The sequence below is a fragment of the Myotis lucifugus genome, unplaced genomic scaffold (assembly GCF_000147115.1).
Source record: "Myotis lucifugus unplaced genomic scaffold, Myoluc2.0 scaffold_60, whole genome shotgun sequence".
Lineage (NCBI taxonomy): Eukaryota > Metazoa > Chordata > Mammalia > Chiroptera > Vespertilionidae > Myotis > Myotis lucifugus.
The window spans coordinates 6740575-6760668 of NW_005871108.1; the positions used below are offsets into that span (position 1 = coordinate 6740575).

Here is a 20094-nt window from a genome sequence, read left to right on the forward strand (position 1 = left end):
GAGAAAGAGAGAGAGAGAGGGAGGGAGGGAGGGAGGCGGCTTCTCGAACGCATTTTAAAAAAATGTGTTTATAAGGTGCAACTGAAGAAATAAGAGGTCTTTCTTACACCTTGTTATTTACATGGCATAGTATATACAGCCCTGTTGGGGCTGTAGGTTTCCTCCAGTGAAGCTGTGCTCACAAGCTGCGTTGGAATTCATTTCAGGGCCCAGTTTATGATCCACCCCCAAAAATCTGCCTGGTGTCTTAGCATCATACCTTGTATTTGACCAAAAATGGTATTCCTGAGCTTGCGGCCCCACCTGATTCACCACACTTGGATCCAGATGATGTTGGGTGCTTTCCAGAAATCAAACTCTCCCTGGGAGGATGAAGATCAGCCAGCTCTGAGAACTTTGGGGAGAAAAGGGGGAGGTGGGCTCAGGCTTTGAAGGCTCTTCCTAAAGAAGACAAGTGGTGTGAAAAGGCGACCACCTTGTTGGCACAGCACAGGACCTTCCTCAGTGACCAGGTTGAAAAAGATACAATATATATTTGCATAAGTCCCAGTCTCTTTAGTTAGAAGGTCATTTTTGTTATACTTTAGTCACTCCTCCTTCATGTTGGAAAATGTTGCAAAGTAATGAGCTGCGGGGCCAACGTGGAGGAAGACCTAAGGACAGTCTTTAGCCAGAGCTATGCCATAGGAATACAATGCAGGCCACGGGTGTAATTGTAAATTTTCTAGTAGCAACATTTAAAAAGTAAAAAGAAACATAAAATTATTTTTTGTTGTGGTAAACTACACATAACATAAAATTTATTATTTTAACTATACAATTCAGTGGCATTCACAACATTGTATAACCATCACCATCCTCTATTTCCAGAACTTTTTCATCATGCTAAACTGAAACTTTGTACCTAAATATATATATATATATATATATATATATATATATACACACACACACACACACACCCACCAGGGAGCAGACGCTCCGACTGGTAGCTATGATGTGCAGTGACCACCCGGGGCAGACACTCAATGCAGGAGCTGCCGAGCTGTGGTGACTTGGCAGCTGCGGTTCTCAGGTGAGGCACCTGGAACCAGAGAGGAGGGAGCCCGATTCCAGGATGCATCACCCGAGAACCGCCCTCTCACAATCTGGGACCCCTCTGAGGGGGGATGTTGGAGAGCCGGTTTTGACCCGATTCCCCGCAGGCCAGGCCAAGGGACCCCACTGGTGCACGAATCCATGTACCCGGCCTCTGGTTAAACAATAATTCCCCACTCCTCTCCTTTAACCCCTGATAACTTATATTCTCGTTTCTGTCTTTATGGATTTGCCTACTCTCAGTACCTCATATAAGTAGAATGATACAACATTTATCCTGTGTCTGACTTATTTCACTTAGCATAATGTTTTCAGGGTTCATTCGTGTATCAGAATTTTATTCCTTTTAATAGTTGAATGATATTTCTTTGTATGTATATACCACATTTTGTTTATCCATTCATCTGTTGGTAGACTCTTGACTATTTCCATCTTTTGAATATTATGAATAATGCAGCTGTGATTATTGATATACAAGTATCTGGTTGAGTCCTGCTTTCAGTTCTTTTGGGTATATGCCAAAGAGTGGAATTGCTGGATGATATGGTAATTTCTATGTTTAACTTTTTGAGACACCACCAAACTTTTTCAGTTTGTCTTTTCACTCTCTTGATAATGTCCTCTGATACACAAAAGATCTTTAATTCTTATGAAGTTCATTTTATTTTTTTCTTTGTTGCCAGTGCTTTTGGTGTCACATCCAAGAAATCCAATGTCACGAAAAGTTTCCCTTATGTTTTATTCCATAAGTTTTATAATTTTAGCTCTTGAGTTTAGATCTTTGATCCATTTTGAGTTAATTTTTGTATATGGTGTAAGGTAGGGGTCCAGTTTTATTCTTTTGTATGTGAATATCCAGTTTTGCTAGCACTGTTTGTTGAAAAGACTGCACTTCCTCCATTGAATGGTCTTGTAACCCTTGTTCGGAAATGAATTGGCTGTATATGTGAGGATTTATTTCTGGGCACTCTATTCTATTCCATTGGCCTAGATCCTTATACCAGTACCACACTGTTTTGATTATTGTAGCTTTGTAACAAGTTTTGAAACCAGAAAGTGAATCCTATAACTTTGTTCTTTCTTTTCAAAATCAGGTGAAATTGATAATGTAATCAATTTAACCCAATATATCATTTCAACATATAATCAAGATACATTATTAACGAGATCTTTTACATTCTTATGTTCATATCATCTTCTAAATTGAGTGTGTATTTAACTTAACAGTCACTCTCAGCTTGGACTAGCTATAGTTCAACTCTCAATAGCCACATGTGACTCTTGGCCACCACATTAGCTCAGATTTCACAGAAAATTGCACTGGGACACAGATCTCTGAAGAAACAAAGGGCTTTGGAGTCAGGTGGGCCTGGTTCCAAAGTAATTTAGCCCCTTGTTCGTTGAGGTGGGCAGAGGGAAGCCACTTGTGAGTGCTGTGGTAGAGGGGGAGTAGTTCAGTCAGGAAGGTGGCAATGAGAAAGACGTGCTTGGGAGGTGGCACTTGAGAGCTCAGCCTTGGAGGAAGAGCCTGGTGCTCTTAGAGAATTACAGGCAGTTCTTTCAGCTTGACCAGGGTATTAGGAGTGGGAGGCCAGGTAAAAGGAGAGGCTGGAGGTGGGCCGAAGCCAGAGCCTCCACCACTGCCCCTGTCATCCATGTCCCCAGCATCTCTTATTTGAGTTACTGGCAATAACCTCCTCACTGATCTCCGTGTCCACTCTGCACCCCTCCTCCCCTCATTAGTGTAAGTCAAGTCATGTCACTTCTCTGCTAAAAACACTTCCATGGCTTTACATGTTAATCAAATCGAAAGTGTGAGGGTTCTGCAAGGTCAGCCCCCACTCCTCTCTGATTTTACCTCTCTCCTCTCTCCCTCCTGAGCTCCCCTCTCTGGCCATTTTGGACTCATGTCCTTGCCCCCAGGGCCTCTCACTTGCTTTTTTCTCTGCCTGGGATATGTGCCCTGAGATGTTTCTATGGTTTACTCTCGCATTTCATATCTCTGCCACTTTATTCCCATCTCTTCTTCAGAGAGCACTTCCTGTCACTCTATACAAAATGAATGATGCCCTTCTTAAGTTTTGTTTTTTAAAAAACAGTTGTAAATAGCTGGTGTTTCACATCTGGATGTGTTTTTGCCTTTTTCCTGAGATGTAGACCCTATGAGAATAGAGATATGTCTGTTTTACTCACTCTTCAATGCTTGGTGTTCACTAAGTATTTGTTGAATGAATGACTAGATGAATAAATGAACACATAAGAAACATAGCAGGCCTTTAGTAAATGTGTGTTGATTTGAGATTTTTGTTGAAGTGTTTGCATTTACTTATTTATTTTTTCCTAACTTTATAATTGGGAAAAAAAATCAAACATACCAAAAAGGTGAAAGAATGGTTCAATGACTATCCATATATACTCCACCTAGATTCAATAATTGATTTCACCACCATTGTTTTATATATTCTTGCATATATATGTGTGTGTGTGTGTGTGTGTTGTGTAATGATACCATTTAAAAGTCAGTTGTAGAAAATGACACTTACCCTTTGCCTTTAGAAGTTGGCTCTGGAGTGTGGTGAGTCCTCAGAGGAGACCTCAGATAGCGGGAGCCATGGCCTCTGACCTGGACTTCTCACCTCCTGAGGTGCCTGAGCCCACATTCCTGGAGAACCTGCTACGGTATGGACTCTTCCTGGGGGCCATCTTCCAGCTCATCTGTGTGCTGGCCATCATCATACCTGTTCCCAAGTCCCACGAGGCGGTGAGTCCTTCCTTCTTTGTGTCCCTCAGCTCCCCAGGGTGGGTCTGGGTAGTAAAAATAGATATCACAGCAACAAAGATCAGCAGGGACTATGCTGGGCTTTATTAATAAGGTGTCCCTAACTTCCTGCCTGGTGACATTGAGCCATGTGATTAATACTTTATTTGTTCACATGTGTGTTGAGCAGATTTTTATTTCGTGTTACACTCTGCTAAAAGAGGAGGTGTCTGCCCTCCAGGGCAGATGTGAAACATACACATCTGAGAAGTACAGGGTGCTGTGAGGGGGATGGCAAGAGGGGACCCAAGTGGCTAGGTCACTTTTCCTCCCCAAGGGAGAGGGAACTGCGTGGTAAGTACCTGAGGAATAAAGGAGGGGCTAGTTCAAGGAACTGAATGCAGGTGATGGCGGTTAGAGCTCAGAGGGGACATGATGAGAGAGGTGCAGAAGAGTCGGCAGAGCCCAGAGGGTTTTAAGTAAGAGAATGACATGATCAGATTGGCTTTTTTGTTGCTTTGACTCTTATTCTATAGTTATACACCCTCCTTCCACCACCACCACCACCACCACCACCACCACCCTTACTTTTCTCAAGATATTAATCAATATCTTGGTGAAAGCAGGTCATTGTCATCTAGGATATCCACATGCAGGATTTGGCTGATTGTATCTTTGTGGTGTCACTTGCCCTGTTTCTCTGTTTCACATATTTCCTATCAATAGAAAATTTGATAGAGACTTGATTCAATTCAGATCAGGTTATTGTTGAGAACACGTCATAGCTGGTGCTGTGTACTTCCTGTCCTATGTCATCAATAGGCAGGTGGTGTCTGGTTGTTAAACATTTAAAGATTCTAGGGTTGCCGAAACCGGTTTGGCTCAGTGGATAGAGCGTCAGCCTGAGGACTGAAGGGTCCCAGGTTCGATTCCGGTCAAGGGCATGTACATTGGTTGCGGGCACATCCCCAGTAGGAGATGTGCAGGAGGCAGCTGATCGATGTTTCTCTCTCATCGATGTTTCAACTCTCTATCTCTCTCCCTTCCTCTCTGTAAAAAATCAATAAAATATATTTAAAAAAAAATAATAAAGATTCTAGGGTTGATCATTGGGATAAGATGAAGTTAGCTGATCCCTCTGTTATAAATCCCATAAGTCTTTCCCCTATCAGCCGTGGGCAAAGTACGGCCCGTGGGCTGGATCCGGCCCGTTTGAAATGAATAAAACTAAAAAAAAAAAAAAAAGACCGTACCCTTTTATGTAATGATGTTTACTTTGAATTTATATTAGTTCACACAAACACTCCATCCATGCTTTTGTTCCGGGCCTCCGGTCCAGTTTAAGAACCCATTGTGGCCCTCGAGTCAAAAAGTTTGCCCACCCCTGCCCTAGATGGTTTTAGCACTCATTGATGATCATTGCTTAGATCCATTATTTCTTTCTCCATTTATTTGTTGGAATTCTTCATTGAAGAAGGCCTTTTCCTTATTGTCTGTGTGGTTACTCTGAAATGCTGTTCATACTAAAAGGTAGGATTTATGCTTGGATCTTTCTCTTTATTAATTTCTAGAGTAGTGAGTTTGGGCTTTAGCAGTCTCCAATTTTAACTAGCAAAGCTTTGGTTTTCATATATTTTGTACATATATATTTATATGTTTGTTAGGTTTTAATTTTAGGTTTTTTTTTTTTTTTTAATGCTCAAATAGTCTCAGTGAGAGCTCCATTGAGTTGTGTGAAATATTGTCTACCAGGGAAAGCCATTAGAGACTCATTGCCTAGACCAGGGGTGGGCAACCCCTTGGCATGTGTGCCAAACATGGCACGCCAGTAACTTTTGCTGACACGCGAAACCCTCTCTTATAATCTTCCATTTACAATTTTTTTCTTAATATCGACTTTTTTATTTTTCAGATAAATTCAGTGTAGGTGCATCTTAAATAAATAATTTTACATAACAAGTTATCTTAAAGACCATAGACATGGATTGACGAGAGAGGGGAAGAGCAATTTCAATAGTTTTGAAAACAAACTATTGAGGACTTGGAATGCCATTCCAGAAAATTTTTTCTGTTTAAAAAACTTTGCAACAGCGTTACTCTCCATGTTTTTATCCACATACGCTTGTGAATCTTTGTTCTTAGTGATGAATTTTGTTAAGTCTCATAATAGGAGTAGCCTGACGGATGAAAGTAGTAGCTCGTGCATATCTCTGAAGGTCACAAAATATAAACCTGATGTAAAATCTCTGTCATCAGTGATGCAGCAGCAAAAGTCCCACTAATAGTATCAAACAGAGTCATAAAGTTTTCTGTTGGACTATCAGTGTACATGTATACATTAAAAAATAAATGTATTTTTTTCATCATCATATACTGTGTTTTTGTCGCTCGAATGAATTTTATTATTTCTTCAAGGTTCTTCACATACGTACACCTTAAGAGATATCAAGTAGGCGTAACATGTTCTCAAAAAATTAGGGTTGGCACGCAGAAGAATTTTGAGTCAGATTTTGCTGGTTTTGGCATGCACTCACAAAAAGGTTGCCCACCCCTGGCCTAGGGTTTTTATTGGGGATGGTCACATAGCACCCTCTGCTTAGCACAGACTAAACTTCCAGACTTCTGAAGGGAAAGCAGGTATTCAGCATAAACCTTATTGTTTGCACAAATAGTTTGTAGACACAGTGAGCCACCCCAGTTCTGGTAATGGTGGGAACCACCCCAAATCCATTTTCCCAGATGCCAGCCAAGGGCCAGCCTTACAAGCTGACTTTTCTAAGGATAGCAGCTTTTTTAACGGTACTCTATTCTGCACACCTACGATACACTTGTTATAGTTTTAAAATAACTATATTGGTTTCACTCTAATAGTAAGACTCAGAGTGAAACTTAAGATTTCTTTGTGGTTCTGTTTTGGCCTACAGATACATTCAGGAAGGGATGTCTGGTCAGAGTACTGTGTTTAGTAATTCTTTTCTTCATATAGGTATACTTCCATCATGACATACAATTAGGTTAATTTGCTTTAATTTGTTTTTCATTTTTAGGGCTTTTTTTCTTTTGATTTAATTAAAATTATATAAAACATTTATATACAACATTTCCCAAAGTCAAAACTGTATAACAAGATACAGTCACAGAAGTTTCCTTTAATCTCAGTATTCTTCAACCTTTTCCCTTCCTTCCTCCAACTAGGTGGCCTTTTTTATTATTTTGATTTATCCTTCCTTTGTTTTTTTTTGAAAACATACACAAATGTATATTTGTGATATATGTATATTTCACATATATATATGTATGTATGTATGTATACTCCCTCTTTGATACACATAAGGTAGCGTACTATTACTAGTAAACACAGTTTCACATCTTTCTTTTTTCGCTTAACAGAATACAATGTGTTCTGGAGACCCCTATGTCCTGGAGATGACTGTGTCTCAGAGAGCCTGCTGTATAACTGGGAGGATGATGGGAATTTACTGGATGCAGTGGGGAACCTGGTGAAGGAGCAGGCTTGGATGGGGGTGGAGAAGGAACATGCTGAGTTCAGTTTTAAACAGGTGCCTTTAAGATGTACAGGTCTGTATCAGGAGAATCACCTGGGCTGAGGGTTGATCAACATTTGGGAATTGATGACTTGTAACTGAAGCCAAAGGAGAGCATGAGGTCTCCTTAGGAGAGAATATGGAGCAAGATGAGAAGAGGGGCCTTGAGGAGCGCTAGCACATAGGGAAAAGGCAGGGAGGAGCAGTGTGGGGGCGGGGGCCTTGGTAAATATGGACAGGCTTGTGGCCTCTAAGTGGTTCTGTCCATCTCTGTTTCTTATTCTGGTATTTTGAGAAGGGGGTCATGATTGGAGTTTTTCCATCCACAATTGTATCACATTGTAAAAACGTAATCCCTGTGCTTTGGGACTCTGTCCTCAGACATGGCATGCTATTGGGCATTATAAATAACAAACATTTTTATTGTCATTGGCCACTGGTGAAGCCAGCTAAGAGTTCCAAAGGAAGGAGGTGATAAATGTTCTTGTTTTATAGGCAGAGATGTAAAGTCAGAGGTGTGTGGCCTTTTGGAGAGCTGCTGATTGTGTCTTAACCCTACGAGGCTAGCCACAGAGGCCTAGGTCAGTTTAGCAAACTTTCAGAAAGAGGGGTGCCCTTTACTGATCTCTGAGGTTTTTTAGTGGTGCAGTGGATTGAGGTCTTTTGAGGCAGGGAGTTGACAAGTTGACAAAGGGTTTACAGTATGCCTCCATTCTCTCTCCCCTGACTTACCCTGCCATTTAGAGATTAATTTGGGACAACAATCTCATCTTTTAAAATATAAATATAGTACACAAGCTTTCATTTTAATTTATCTTTGCAATTTAGGGGGAGTGAGGCTCACATGAGTGAATTGTCTTCATAACTGAAGCTTACTGTTTTTAGCTTCCCCCCCCCCCCCCCAGTTTTCCAATGGATCAGTAACAAAAAATACAGTACCATTAATTTAACTTCTTATTGGTGCATCATTAGCAAATGGCCCCAGTTATGCCAGCTTTCCTGTGTGCCTCCATAATGCAGCCTTCTCTCACTCAGACTCCTGAAGAAACGGAGAGGGAAAGAACACAACATTCTGTGCATAAACAGTCTGAGAGAGAGAGAGAGAGAGAGAGAGAGAGAGATTTTGAGATTGATTTGGAATTTGGATGGGGAGGGAAAAAATGGGGGGTTTAACTTGGGGCTAGGCAGCTCTTAGGAAGGAAGGGAGCCTGTGGGAATGGGGACAGTTTGTGGGACTCCAGGCAGCCCAAGGGCAGGAGGGAGGTACCTGGAAGTGGAGGGTGGCTGGAGGTGGGAGAGGGCAAGAGTAGGGGTGGGAGGATCCAGAGAACAATCTTGTTCTTTTTGCTTTGTTGCTTAGGGCAAAATCATTTCTCTTGCTTGGCCTATAGAAAGAAACAAGGTTTATTAGTAGCTTTTTGGGTCAGAAGATAATATTTTTGGCTCCAGATGATGGGAAAGCCTTTGCAAAGCAAAAGAATGTCTTTCCTGTTGTTCCAGTAAGCTGATTTTTTGCAACTAGTTTGTGACTTCAGTACTTCAATACTTAGATTATTTGAAAGCTCTTTTGAGGGTAATCAGGGAAGAAAAAAGGAACACATATAAATACTTCCCACCCCCTCCCCCTTCCTTTTCATATTAGGAGCAAGAACCAATTGGTAAAATCAAAACTAAAGGTCCTAGAATCCTAAGCCAAATGAGGATTCCCCCCCCCCCTCATTGACACCTCATTAAACTAAGACCCGAGAAAACAAACATTTGTTTGAGCCTGGGCTGCCCCCATAGAGATTTTGATTCAGTTCTCTGAGGCCCTGGCTTAGTATTTTCTTCAAATGCCCAGGTGATTCTGTTATGTAGCCATTGGAATAGTCCTTAGACCACTTCCTGAAGCACAAACCTATTTCGGGACAGGAGGTGTTCAGTTCTACAAGTGTTAGGTGTGAAATGGTAGCAAGTCATCCAAGTGAGAAGTTGGGAATAGAGACTGGGAATTATTTTATTAGCATAGCATTATTTCTTAAAACCCTAAGAATGAATTGCTAAGCTTTTCAAGGGAAATTGAAATTCAGGAGAGGCCTGAACTTAAGGCATTGCCCGAACTACTTGAAGTAGCTTCTGTGCAGTGTAGATATACTGAAAAGATGGGGGTACTGTGCCTCTGGAAGGGGTGGGAACTCGGGACCCCATCACCCACCATCTGCATCCCCACGGCTTCTCCTCTCTGCTTCCTGCCTTTCACTTCTCTTACCTGGGCCCTGCTTCCTCTCTGCGCTGTCGTTGTGGTTAAGGAGAAACATGGCCACTAACAGCTCCCAAAGCTGAAGTCCTTCAGCTGCAACATCTGGAGGCTGCCTTCCTGCTTGGTCCCAGTTTCAGAATCCCCAGAGAAGGAACTGTAGCTGACCTAACTTGGGACAGCTATGGCCTGTGTGGGGGAAGGTGAGGGTCCTGTGGCGTGATCTCTGGGAGCGGAGGGGAAGGTCAGTTCTCAAAGGAGCAGGAGTGCTGTGCAGACAAAGCGGGGTCTGCGTTCCTCTCACTCTCTCGGGAGACTGGGCTGAGCAGTGGGCAGACAACCAGGAGACTGTGGTCTCCATGAAAACCACCCAGTGGTTCAGGAGAGCACGTGGAAAACCCAGTCCCCACAGAGACCGGGTGATGAAAACAATCGCGTGATTGAGGAGAAGCTGCTCAGTTTGACGACAATGCTGTGTTCAGGCTGCTCCTTCCGTTTGGTTTCAGTAGAACAGAGTTCTTAATGGGGAGTTCCTGAGTCCCTAGGGCAGTGATGGCGAACCTATGACACGCGTGTCAGAGGTGACACGCAAACTCATTTTTTTGGTTGATTTTTCTTTGTTAAATGGCATTTAAATATATAAAATAAATATCAAACATATACATCTTTGTTTTACTATGGTTGCAAATATCAAAAAATGTCTATATGTGACACGGCACCAGAGTTAAGTTAGGGTTTTTCAAAATGCTGACACACCGAGCTCAAAAGATTCGCCATCACTGCCCTAGGGGGTCCCCAGAGAGGCTTTAGAATTCTGTGAGCTCCCTGGAATCGTGTACAAAAATGTGACATTTTCATGTTCATGCACATTTCCTGGGAAGATAGTCCAAAGCTTTTCTCAAAGTGGAGTGCTGTAGCTTAATGAGGTGGGAGTCCAGTTCCTGGAATTTCCAGAGTGGCTAATAAGACAGTGAAGGTAGGGAGCCCTCTCCCCTCTCGTCCTGAAAGCCTGCCTGACCTGACTCCCAAGCCTCCTTTGGACCAGTTTCTACACACAATGTGGATCCACTCAATCCTCAGCCAGTGGGTGTTGACTTAGTTCAGTGACTCATGCAGCAGATAGTAATAGTTCATCTGGCAGTTAATCATGAATTCTCCTAGTAGTTTAAATGCTGACTGTTCTGATATCTTCAGATGTTTAGGTCACATCTCCCCAGCCATCCGGTGCCTTCATTTCCACTCTGATGTCTTTGTGGATTGCCACAGTCTCTTCTTGTATTAATGGGGACACTTTCTGTTGAAAGTTCAGAAACTCAGCTCCAGCAGTTTCCCAGAAAATGGTATTGGCTCTTCGAACTGGGAATTTCAAGGCACAGCTGGGTTCAGAGGCTCAATAGGGTTCTGTTGGTCTCTTCATTCCTGGAGGCTTTCCTGCAAGTGTTGACTTCATTCTCAGGCCCTTGCCATGTGTCAGGAAGATGGCTGCAGCGGCCCCAGTCTGCATCCAATTGCTCGTTATTTACAAGCAAGAGGGGCCATTTCTCTAAGCTCATGGCAAACTCATGCAAGACCTCTGCTTCACATGCTTGCACCTTCTCCACAGGTGGGAAGGGCAATGGGTACCATTTCTGCCAGGCAACCTGAACTGTCTACTAGTATTCCTATGTCCACAGTGACTGAGAGGCCCCAGAACCACATGAACAGAGAAAGGGAAGGGCCCTAATCGAAAGGAGGTGCTGGGCAGACAAAGACTATTGATGGCCAGCATTGTGATCCAGTGCAGGGCAACTCACCAGGATTGATGACAAGAGTGATGGCTTTCGGTGCAATGCCCAGGTAGACTTTACTGTCAGCCAGAAAACCCTGCAGTGTTGGAGCCCTGGAACCAGTTTTTGGATGGCACCCTCCTAGGGGCAGTGGCCTAGAAGTTCAGGACCCTGCTGGGAAATTCTGCATGAGGGTCTTGATTTTATACTAGGCCCCCCGATTGCCAGTAAAGGCTGCCTTAGTAAATAATTAACCTGGGCAAGTGTATTCCTATTCTCAGCACCTTAGGAGACAGGTTGCAGAACCAACTGTGCAATTCTGCCCTGTACTTTTTTTTAAGCTTAAGAGGAGTTTGCAGTTGAAATGGGCAGCAGGGATTTTTCCACTTAGTGAGTCGTCTCTGAGAGATTGCTGTGTGGTGGGCAGGGTAAAAGTATAAACATGGTCTCGAGATGTGAACCTGCTTGTGGGAGAGACATCTGGACACATAGGGAACCACAGACCAGCCGGTGGGAAGGGCCTGCGTTGTGCTGACTTGTGTCTGGAATGAACTCCTATGGCTTTTCTCACTAATCACAGTTCTCCTTGCCTGCCAAGCACATCCTGGACGCATGTCTCTGTGTCGAGCCCACATGGACGGCCTCCCGTGCTCCCTGTTTCAGCTAGTCCTATTCTCCTCAAGGCTAGAGCTGGTTCCATCTCTGCAAGGTCTTTTCAGCGCCCACCCTGCCCAGGGCTCTGGGCAGGAGTGCACAGTGGGGCAGCAGGAGCTTCAGCACTAGTCACACCTGGCCTGGGTGCTGGCCCACCCTCATCTCCCTGAGCCTGTGTGCTGAGCTGTAAAAGGAGGACACGCATGCCCGGCCCACAGAGTTCTTGAGGATCAAGTGAGATAAGGTGTGTGGGGTTTTCTGAGCTGAGCACAGTGGTTTTCTTTCCTGGACCAGTTTAGAGGAAAGCAGGGTTTCAGTCTGTGCAGAATGACATTTGGTCCTGATTTATAGGACAAATCCACACCGAACTGTGTAGTGGAAACCATAAAATTCTGGGCGCTTTCCCTGCTGGAAGGGATTTGATGCATTGTGGCACAGATTCGATTATTTGAAGCTGATGAATAGCAGCAATTTTCTGGCCTCGTAAGCGGTTGTGGAGCTGCTTCATTATTGATGAGGCCTCTGTCCACAGAGGACATCTCTGCAGACCCGGGAGCCTTCTGGCAGGAGAGGTTTTCTTTTACTCCTGACAGTGTGATTGTCGAGGAAACTTAAAACTTGCTTTAGAGGAAGAGAGGTGTCCCCAGACTTAAAGGTGGGGCTGTAGCTTTTGGAATCTGCCCCCTGCCTGGCTTGTACCAGCAACGTGCAGTTGAAGAGAAATTAAGTCAGCCATTCTTGCCAGCCAAGGACTTGGAGCTCCAGCTCTGTGTGGCTAGGACCCCAGCAGCCGAATCATGTGTAATAGCTGCCTTGCTTCCCTACAGCTTGCGGGGAAGGTAGCTGTGCCTCCGTGGACCAGCCTTAGTTTCCTCACCTGTAAAATGGAGCTTACAGTGGCTGGCTGGTCAGGGTGATGGGAGGCTCACTGAGCTGATGGTTGTGAAGCACCCACATAGTTTACATCACTAAGTATGCATTCATTATCTTCTGCATTACCCTATGGTGCCCGGCACAGAACCTGCTTAACACTGGGCATAGACAGGTGGGTGATGAGTGCGGAGTGCATGTGCTGAGCATGACAGGGAACTGAATACCTGGGAGTTGCTAGCTTGATCAGTAACCCAGAGTGACAGAGTGGGATGCATGAAGGGGTGTGTCCTGAGACAGGGTCGAGGCTAGAGTGACAGGGCCCTCTATTGAGAGGGAGCCAGGTACACTTTTAAAGCAGAAAACAGACGCGGTCTGAAACAACAGTTTTAGATTCTGAAAGCAATGTGGCAGGTGGTCAGGAAAATCTGTGGGAGGCTGATACAATGAGGCAGGCAGGAGACTGCGGGGTCTGATCTGGCACAGTAGTGTGTGTCCAAAGGGGATGGTGGAATGAGAGCCCATTGGAAGGCAGAGTGGACAGGACTTGGGGACAGGTGGGATGTGGGGCACCAGGGAATGATGAGAACTCAGAAATGACTCGGAGCTTTCTAGCTTGGGTAACTAGGTGGGTGACAATGCCAGAAACTGAGATGGGAAAGAGAGGAGGAGGTCTGGATGAGGAGACAGATAAGACATTCAGATGACTCGATGACTGTAATGTGTACACACACCTACAGAGAATTGCTTTCATCTGTAGAAAGTAAAGCATGACTCGAGGAGCACTAACCCACTTTCCTGACTCCTGTAGAACTTTCGTCACAAACAGGGGTCCTGGATGACCCATTGACAGACAGAATCTAGAACCAGTTGTCCTTGTCAACTTGTGAAAGTAGATTTCACAGTTGACTCAAATTATCCGTCTCCATAACCCTGAGGTCACTTAGGAAGCTGGAGAGGTATCCTGTATATAACCATTAAGAGCTTAGGTTCAAATCCTGGCTCTGCTGCTCACCAACAGACCTTAGCCAAGTCACTACCTCTCTGAGTATCTCTTCTTTCATCTACAAAATGGGCTCATTAGGGCACTTTGTGAGGCTAAAGTAAGATATGTCCAAACCATGGAACACAGGCATATTGTAAATAATATGAGCAGCTGTTGTGGCTGTTGTTATTAATGGTTGCTATGTCTAGTCCTATATGCTTCAGGGTATGTATATTGGGTTTAAAATCTGCTTGTGTCCTCTGTGCCATGGAAAAAGTGATGCCTAGTCTTATGTTATAGGGATCTCTCATGGTTATGGGAGATCTTGCCTGTTCTTTCATTTCACTCATTCATTCATTCATTCAGCAACAATTGAAGTTGTCCCAAGGAGCTCACAGGCTAATAGGGGAGACCAACATGAGAACATGTAACTATGATAAGATAATAGTGGCATTAAAAGGTTCCTGGGGCCCTGCGGGGTAGAGGTGGAGGAGAGATGTACTTGGCTACAAGTAGAGGAGTAGAGAAGGAAGATTAGACTGTGAGTAGGAGTGTGTTCTACTTACTGAACCAAACCATGGGGAGGGCTTTACTGGGAGGCCAAGGAAAGAAGGGTGCTACTCTTGTTAGGGGTGACCACTGGGAGTCTGGGGCCTGACCCAGTGTTTGTGGGGGGTGGTGGAGAAGATCATAGTTGAAGCTGGAGAGGTGGTCTCCTTAGATGCCATCCCAGGTGTGGGACATGAGACTGTGGGTGATGGAATCAAAGGGGACGGCAGATGGATGTCAATTTCTCTGTGGATTCCAAACTGGGCCCCTCTGAAACCGGAGGAGGCACTCGAGCTCAGAGTGGGGCTCCACCTGGAGATCCTGGCAGGCCTCAGCAAGTGCCCTGTGCATAAACCATTGGTCTAATCAGGGCCTGTTTGCCCAGGGCACTCAGGGACCCACTGGTTTCCAGGGACTGACGGGTACTGCTCCCAAGGTCTCCCGAGGCATTGTGCCCTGTGGGGTTTGCCTTAAACAGTAGCCTTCCCGCTGAGCTCTGCAGCCTGCAGCCTGTGCACTTGACACACTGGCTCCTCTGAAGTTTGGTTTTGTTTGCTTTTATAATGGGACTTTTTTTTTTTTTTCCAAGTTACATAAACAGTGTCAGCACAGAGGGACAAGCTGGGGAAGTCCAGAGTTGTCATCAGAGACTTGGCCAGAGGAGAGACCGGCCTGCTTATTATCTTGAGAAGATCACTTGTAGGTTCCTGGGACTGAGGCTGGGCCTTTACATCTGACGTCTCAGCTGGCAGGGTGGAGAGAAGACAATACTGGCTGATAAGAGGGAGCTGACGGACCTCTGGACTGAGCCTTCTGGCGGGGACTGCCCCTCCCCAGCCGAGGTCCTGCCTCTTCTGTAGGGTGAGACTTAGACCAGGGGCCAGTGGGCGAGCTGGGAAGGATAGAGCTTAAAGCAAGCTGAAGCTGGGAGTTGTCCAATTAAACAGGGGGAAATATTTTTCTCTTCCAGAAAAAGTGTTCTCTCCTAATATTCTTAGTCTTTTGTTTTTTTTTGTTTTGAAATTATTTCATAAAAGAACACAGGTACTGAGAAACATTTTCTTTCCGTAGTGTTGGGGGCACCAGGGTCGTGGGGCTATGGGCACATGAAGAAAGGGGCAGCTGCAGTTCAGCCCATTTCTTCCACAAGGGGATTCAGGACTAGTGTCACCGGATGTTTAAAGTTTTCAAAAACGCTATGGATCCGGATTGAATGGGAAATCTCCCAATTGGCTTAAATTCTTAAAAATAAACTCTGTAGGCCAAGTGAAGTTCGCCTGTGGGCCAGATGCGGCTGGGAGCTGTGCTTAGTGCTCTCTGAGCTGGATGGAGCTTGCTGACGTCTCGCCTGGCTGTGGCACTGTGATTGATCACCCAGGGGAGGAAGGGATACTTGACAGGACTGAGTCCTCCCCAGATTCCTCTGACAGGAGCCTGTGTGGCTGGAGAGGCTGAGGCCCTTGCCCAGAGCCCACTTTTTATATCGGCACAGTGAAGGCCGGGGGCAGATCTGCAGGTTTGAACCTCTTTTAGGCCACAGAACCTTTGATTAAACCGTCTTATTGGGAAGGAATCACAGTGTCTACGACGGATGAAAACCAGAGCTTCCCCAGGCGTCGGGAGAGTCTGGAGTTCTGCCCTGAAGCTGCCTCCTGCCCACCCCATGGGGCACCTCTGCCAGGTTCCACAGAACAGTGCAGTGGCTGCCTACCTGCCAGCACGCCACCCCTGTGGCCCTGGCATTCTGTGGGTTGAATGGTAGGAGAACAGCAGGGCCAGAAGGGGAGAGCAGGCCATAGTGGCATTGCCCCACAGCTGGCTTATCACCCAAATTCTGCCCAGACCCTGCCCAGGGTGACCAGCCAGCCACCGGGTGCAACTACATTTACTGGGTGCTTTTTATGCATTATTGCCTACTTGTATTAGTCCTCCAAGCTGTGCATCGCTACTTCCATTTCATAGGTGGGCAAACCAAGGCACAGAAAAGGGAAGCAGATTGCCCACAAGGTCACTTAATTGGAACATGAAGGAGCCTAGATCCTACCCAGGCCTCTGAGACTCCAAAGACTGTGTCCTGCCCTCAGGGCCTCCCTTTCTCTTTACTAAGAACTGCCCCGCTCCCAGGGATTAACCTGCACACATATCCGTCCTGGGTCCCAGCCATCATGGTTTCCATCCCTTGCGTTTCTGTGGCATGCTTCAGTCTGCAAAGTCCCTTCAGACATGATCTCATTTTGCTGATGTCAGGCTTGATTCATCTAAGCAGGACTCTTTGTTTTATCACCATGTAGGAGACGGAACCATCTGAGCCCAGAAGTGGGGAAGTGAGGAAGCCCAAGGCTGCTGCTCCTACAAACAAGAGGCCCAAGAAGGAGGCCAAGAAGAAGCGTTAGAAGACAAGGCCTGTGGAGCCGGATGGGAGGGGCAAGGGCCTGAAGGCGACCCTCTGGGGACTCAGCGTCCTGTTCCCTCGCTCCGTCCAGGCTCAGAGATCTGGACAATCATGACAGTCCCAGGTCCCAGCTCGGCAGACCACCACTTCCTCTTCCTCCTGCTTCCTTGGTGGTTTAGAGTCAAGGAGACTAAAATACTCAGTGAGCAGAGACTGTTTGAGAAGTCTGTTCACAAGCCCGGTCAGATTATGTTTTCAACTTAATCATGGAGTCTGGCCTTTAGTTACCCACCTTGTGGATTTACACTACGTTTCAGAGCCATTAGCTAATGCTGACAAGCACCGCCCTCTCCCATTATTTGTGCACCACAGACCCTGCTAATCAGGCACCTTTGTCTCTTCCGCTTGTGCAAGTGGAGCCATGTTTTATCTGTTTTTTTTTAGGTCAAGACACCATGGCAGTGTAGTGCTATGGCCCGGGTCTGAAAACTGCCCTGGTGTGAGAGCCAGCAGAAGAACCAGGACAGGGTAATGGCCTGGGTTCTCCTCCTGCAGATAGACGAAGATTTGTGTGAATTAGTGTTGTGTTTCTTGGGCCCAATTTTTTGAGTCTCTGAAATGAGAGGGGGGGGGTGCCTGTCACTCTCAGACCAAAGTCTTTTCATCCTATCATAGCACATTCAAGGTGAGCATTTTGGCTTCCACCTCTACAATATCCCATGTCTCTTCCCTAAGCCCCCAATTCTTTCACTCCCTGACCAGTGTGGAAAAGTTTTGGGGGGAAGTAAATGTGAATAAACTGGCCTGCATGCTGAACCTCCTGTGTGCTGTCTGTTGCTGAGCAAAAGGGGGAGCCTGGTCCCTGCCTTAGGGGTGAAGTAAGGGCTCACCCTTGGAGAGGTGGGACATTGTGGCTGAGGATGGCCAGGGGTGGGGGCAGCTCTGCAGTCATCCTGGGACAACTTTTCAGGAAGGGTTTAGCCAGCTGCTTCGTGTGGCCTTTAGTCACTGGAAACACTTGTGAATGTCCATGTATGTGTTAAAGTTTCCACTGGGACCAGGTCCCACTCATTCCCAGTTCCTGTTGCCTGAGGAAGGAGCTGCTTGTCCTTAGAATGACTTGAGAAAAATCAAGTCGAAGGCCTCACGTGGTGTGGGGTGGGTCACACAGGTCCAGCCATGTACCTTGAGTCAGCTGCCAAGGAAAAGCCTCGACCTAAGTCTGATTCGCCCAGCTGGTTTACAGTTTGCCAAACACTTTCCCAAATGTCATGACTGATGAGGGAGGACTTAGGGGTGAGTGTGTATCATCTCCATTTTAGAGAGGGAAACTGAAACCCTGACTTCTTGAGAGTACCAGAACTCAGACTTGGGCCCAAGTCCATGGCCCTTTCCTCGGGATTTAACAAATATTCAGTGAGTGTCAATAGGCTCGGTGCCTTGAGGGTCCCTGCACTGCTACAGTGGGCCTGGCAAGATTTTCCACCACAGCAGGTCCATCTCCCTTAAATTATCTCCCAGAGGGGCTGTTGGCCAGAGAACAGACCTAGGAAAGCAAGGGTGGTCATCCTCTACTCCACCCGCCCCCTTCCATTCTCACTCTGGACAGTTTCTAACGTTCAGCTCTCTTGGCTTCTAGGACCACACCCTCCCCTGGTTTTTCCTCCAACATCACTGGGTTCTCCTCCTCGGAGGGGCCCTTGGTTCTCTTATCTCTGCACGCACTCCCTTGAAGATCTCATCCAAGCTCATGGCTTTAAATACCACCGTGTCTCCCAAACAAATCCCTCCAGACCTCTCTTCTAACTCCAGACTCTTATCTGACTTCCCACTCAGTATCTCCATTGGATACTCAACATGCATCTCAAAGCAAATCCCTGATCTCTCACCAGCCGTCCCAAGTCCGATCTTTTTGTGGTCTTCCTCATCTTAAAGAGCATCTTCATTCTTCCAGTTGCTCAGGCCAAATACCTTGGAGTCATTCTTGACTCCCCTCATTCTGTGACACTCCACTTCTGACCCTTAAGTGGTTCCTTGTGACTTGGCCTTCAAAATCCAGAATGAGACCGTGTGTCACCACTTTCCTCTACTACCATGGTCCAGCCACCATCATCTCGCCCAGATAGTGCAGCAGCCTCCTCATGATAGACTGTACTCGACATAGCCAGAGGAATGCTGTTAAAACCCGTAAGATCGCGGCCCTCACATGCTCCCATTCAAGTAAAGGCTAAAATCCTGCAAGTGCCACTCCACTTTCTTCACCTTTCTGACCTTGTGAGAGACCACTCCTTCCTTGCCCACTCTACTGCGTCCTCACTGGCCACCATCTTCTTCAAACATGCCAGGCAACTGCTGCCTTAGGACCTCTGAACTTGCTGTTCCCACTTTCTCTAGATACTATGCCCCAAGTGGTAGAATAAAGGCCCCCAAAGATGTCCACCTCCTGGTCCTGAGGACTGGTGACTATCACCTTACCTGGCAAAAAGGACTTTGCAGGTATGATTAAATTAAGGATCTTGAGATGGGGAGATGATTCTGGATTATCCAGGTGGGCCCAATAAAATGACAAGGGTCCTTATAAGGAAAAGAGGAAGGCAGGAAAGTCGAAGAGAAGGAGATGGGATGGTGGGAGCATACGTTGGAGTAATGTGGGGCCATGAGCCAAGGAATGTGGGCGGCTTCTAGAAGCTGGAAAAGACAAGGCATGGACCTTCCCTAGAGCTCCCAGAAGGAAAACAGCTCTGCCAACACCTTGATTTTAGCTCAGCAAGACCCATTTTGGACTCCTGACCTCAAGAACTGTAAAATACTACAGTTGAGTTGTCTTAAGCCAGTAAGTTTGTGTACTTGTTACAGCAGCAATAGGAAATGAATATACCTTACTTCCCTCAGATCATTATTCAGGGAAGACTTCTCAAACCCAATTTAAAATTGTCACCTTTCCCTAAAACTTCCTATCCCTATCCCTTATTCATTTTTTCTTCTGAGCATATACCATCATCCAATATACTATGTATTTTACTTACTTGGTGTGTTTTCTTTTATCTCAACTAGAGGCCTGGTGCGCGAAATTCATGCGGGCGGGGGGGGGGGGGGGGGGTCGGGGAGGTTCCCTCAGCCCGGGCTGCAAAGATGCAAGCGTTCCGTGCCCAGGCTGGGCAGAGGCCTTTTGTGGGCAGGCGCAATGCTTGCCTCATTGTCGGGGCAACAATGCAAGAGTTGGGCGCCCCCCCCCCCCCCC

The 20094-nt window shown here is 45.9% G+C and overlaps 1 protein-coding gene across 5 annotated transcripts in view; it reads left to right on the forward strand.

Moving 5' to 3' along the window:
- Positions 1–17269, forward strand: part of MANBAL (mannosidase beta like) — a 26442-nt gene extending 9173 nt beyond the window's left edge. For 3 of the 5 annotated variants that reach the window (XM_006089527.3, XM_023754476.1, XM_014456538.2), the window contains exons 2-3: positions 3655–3859; positions 16753–17269. In XM_006089527.3, the coding sequence (XP_006089589.1) occupies positions 3710–3859; positions 16753–16854 (252 nt within the window). In that variant the 5' untranslated portion in view covers positions 3655–3709 and the 3' untranslated portion in view covers positions 16855–17269. The remainder of the gene's footprint in view (positions 1–3654; positions 3860–16752) is intronic. The other 2 variants (XM_006089528.3, XM_014456539.2) reach the window with 1 other exon arrangement.
- The last annotated feature ends 2825 nt before the right edge of the window (positions 17270–20094 follow it).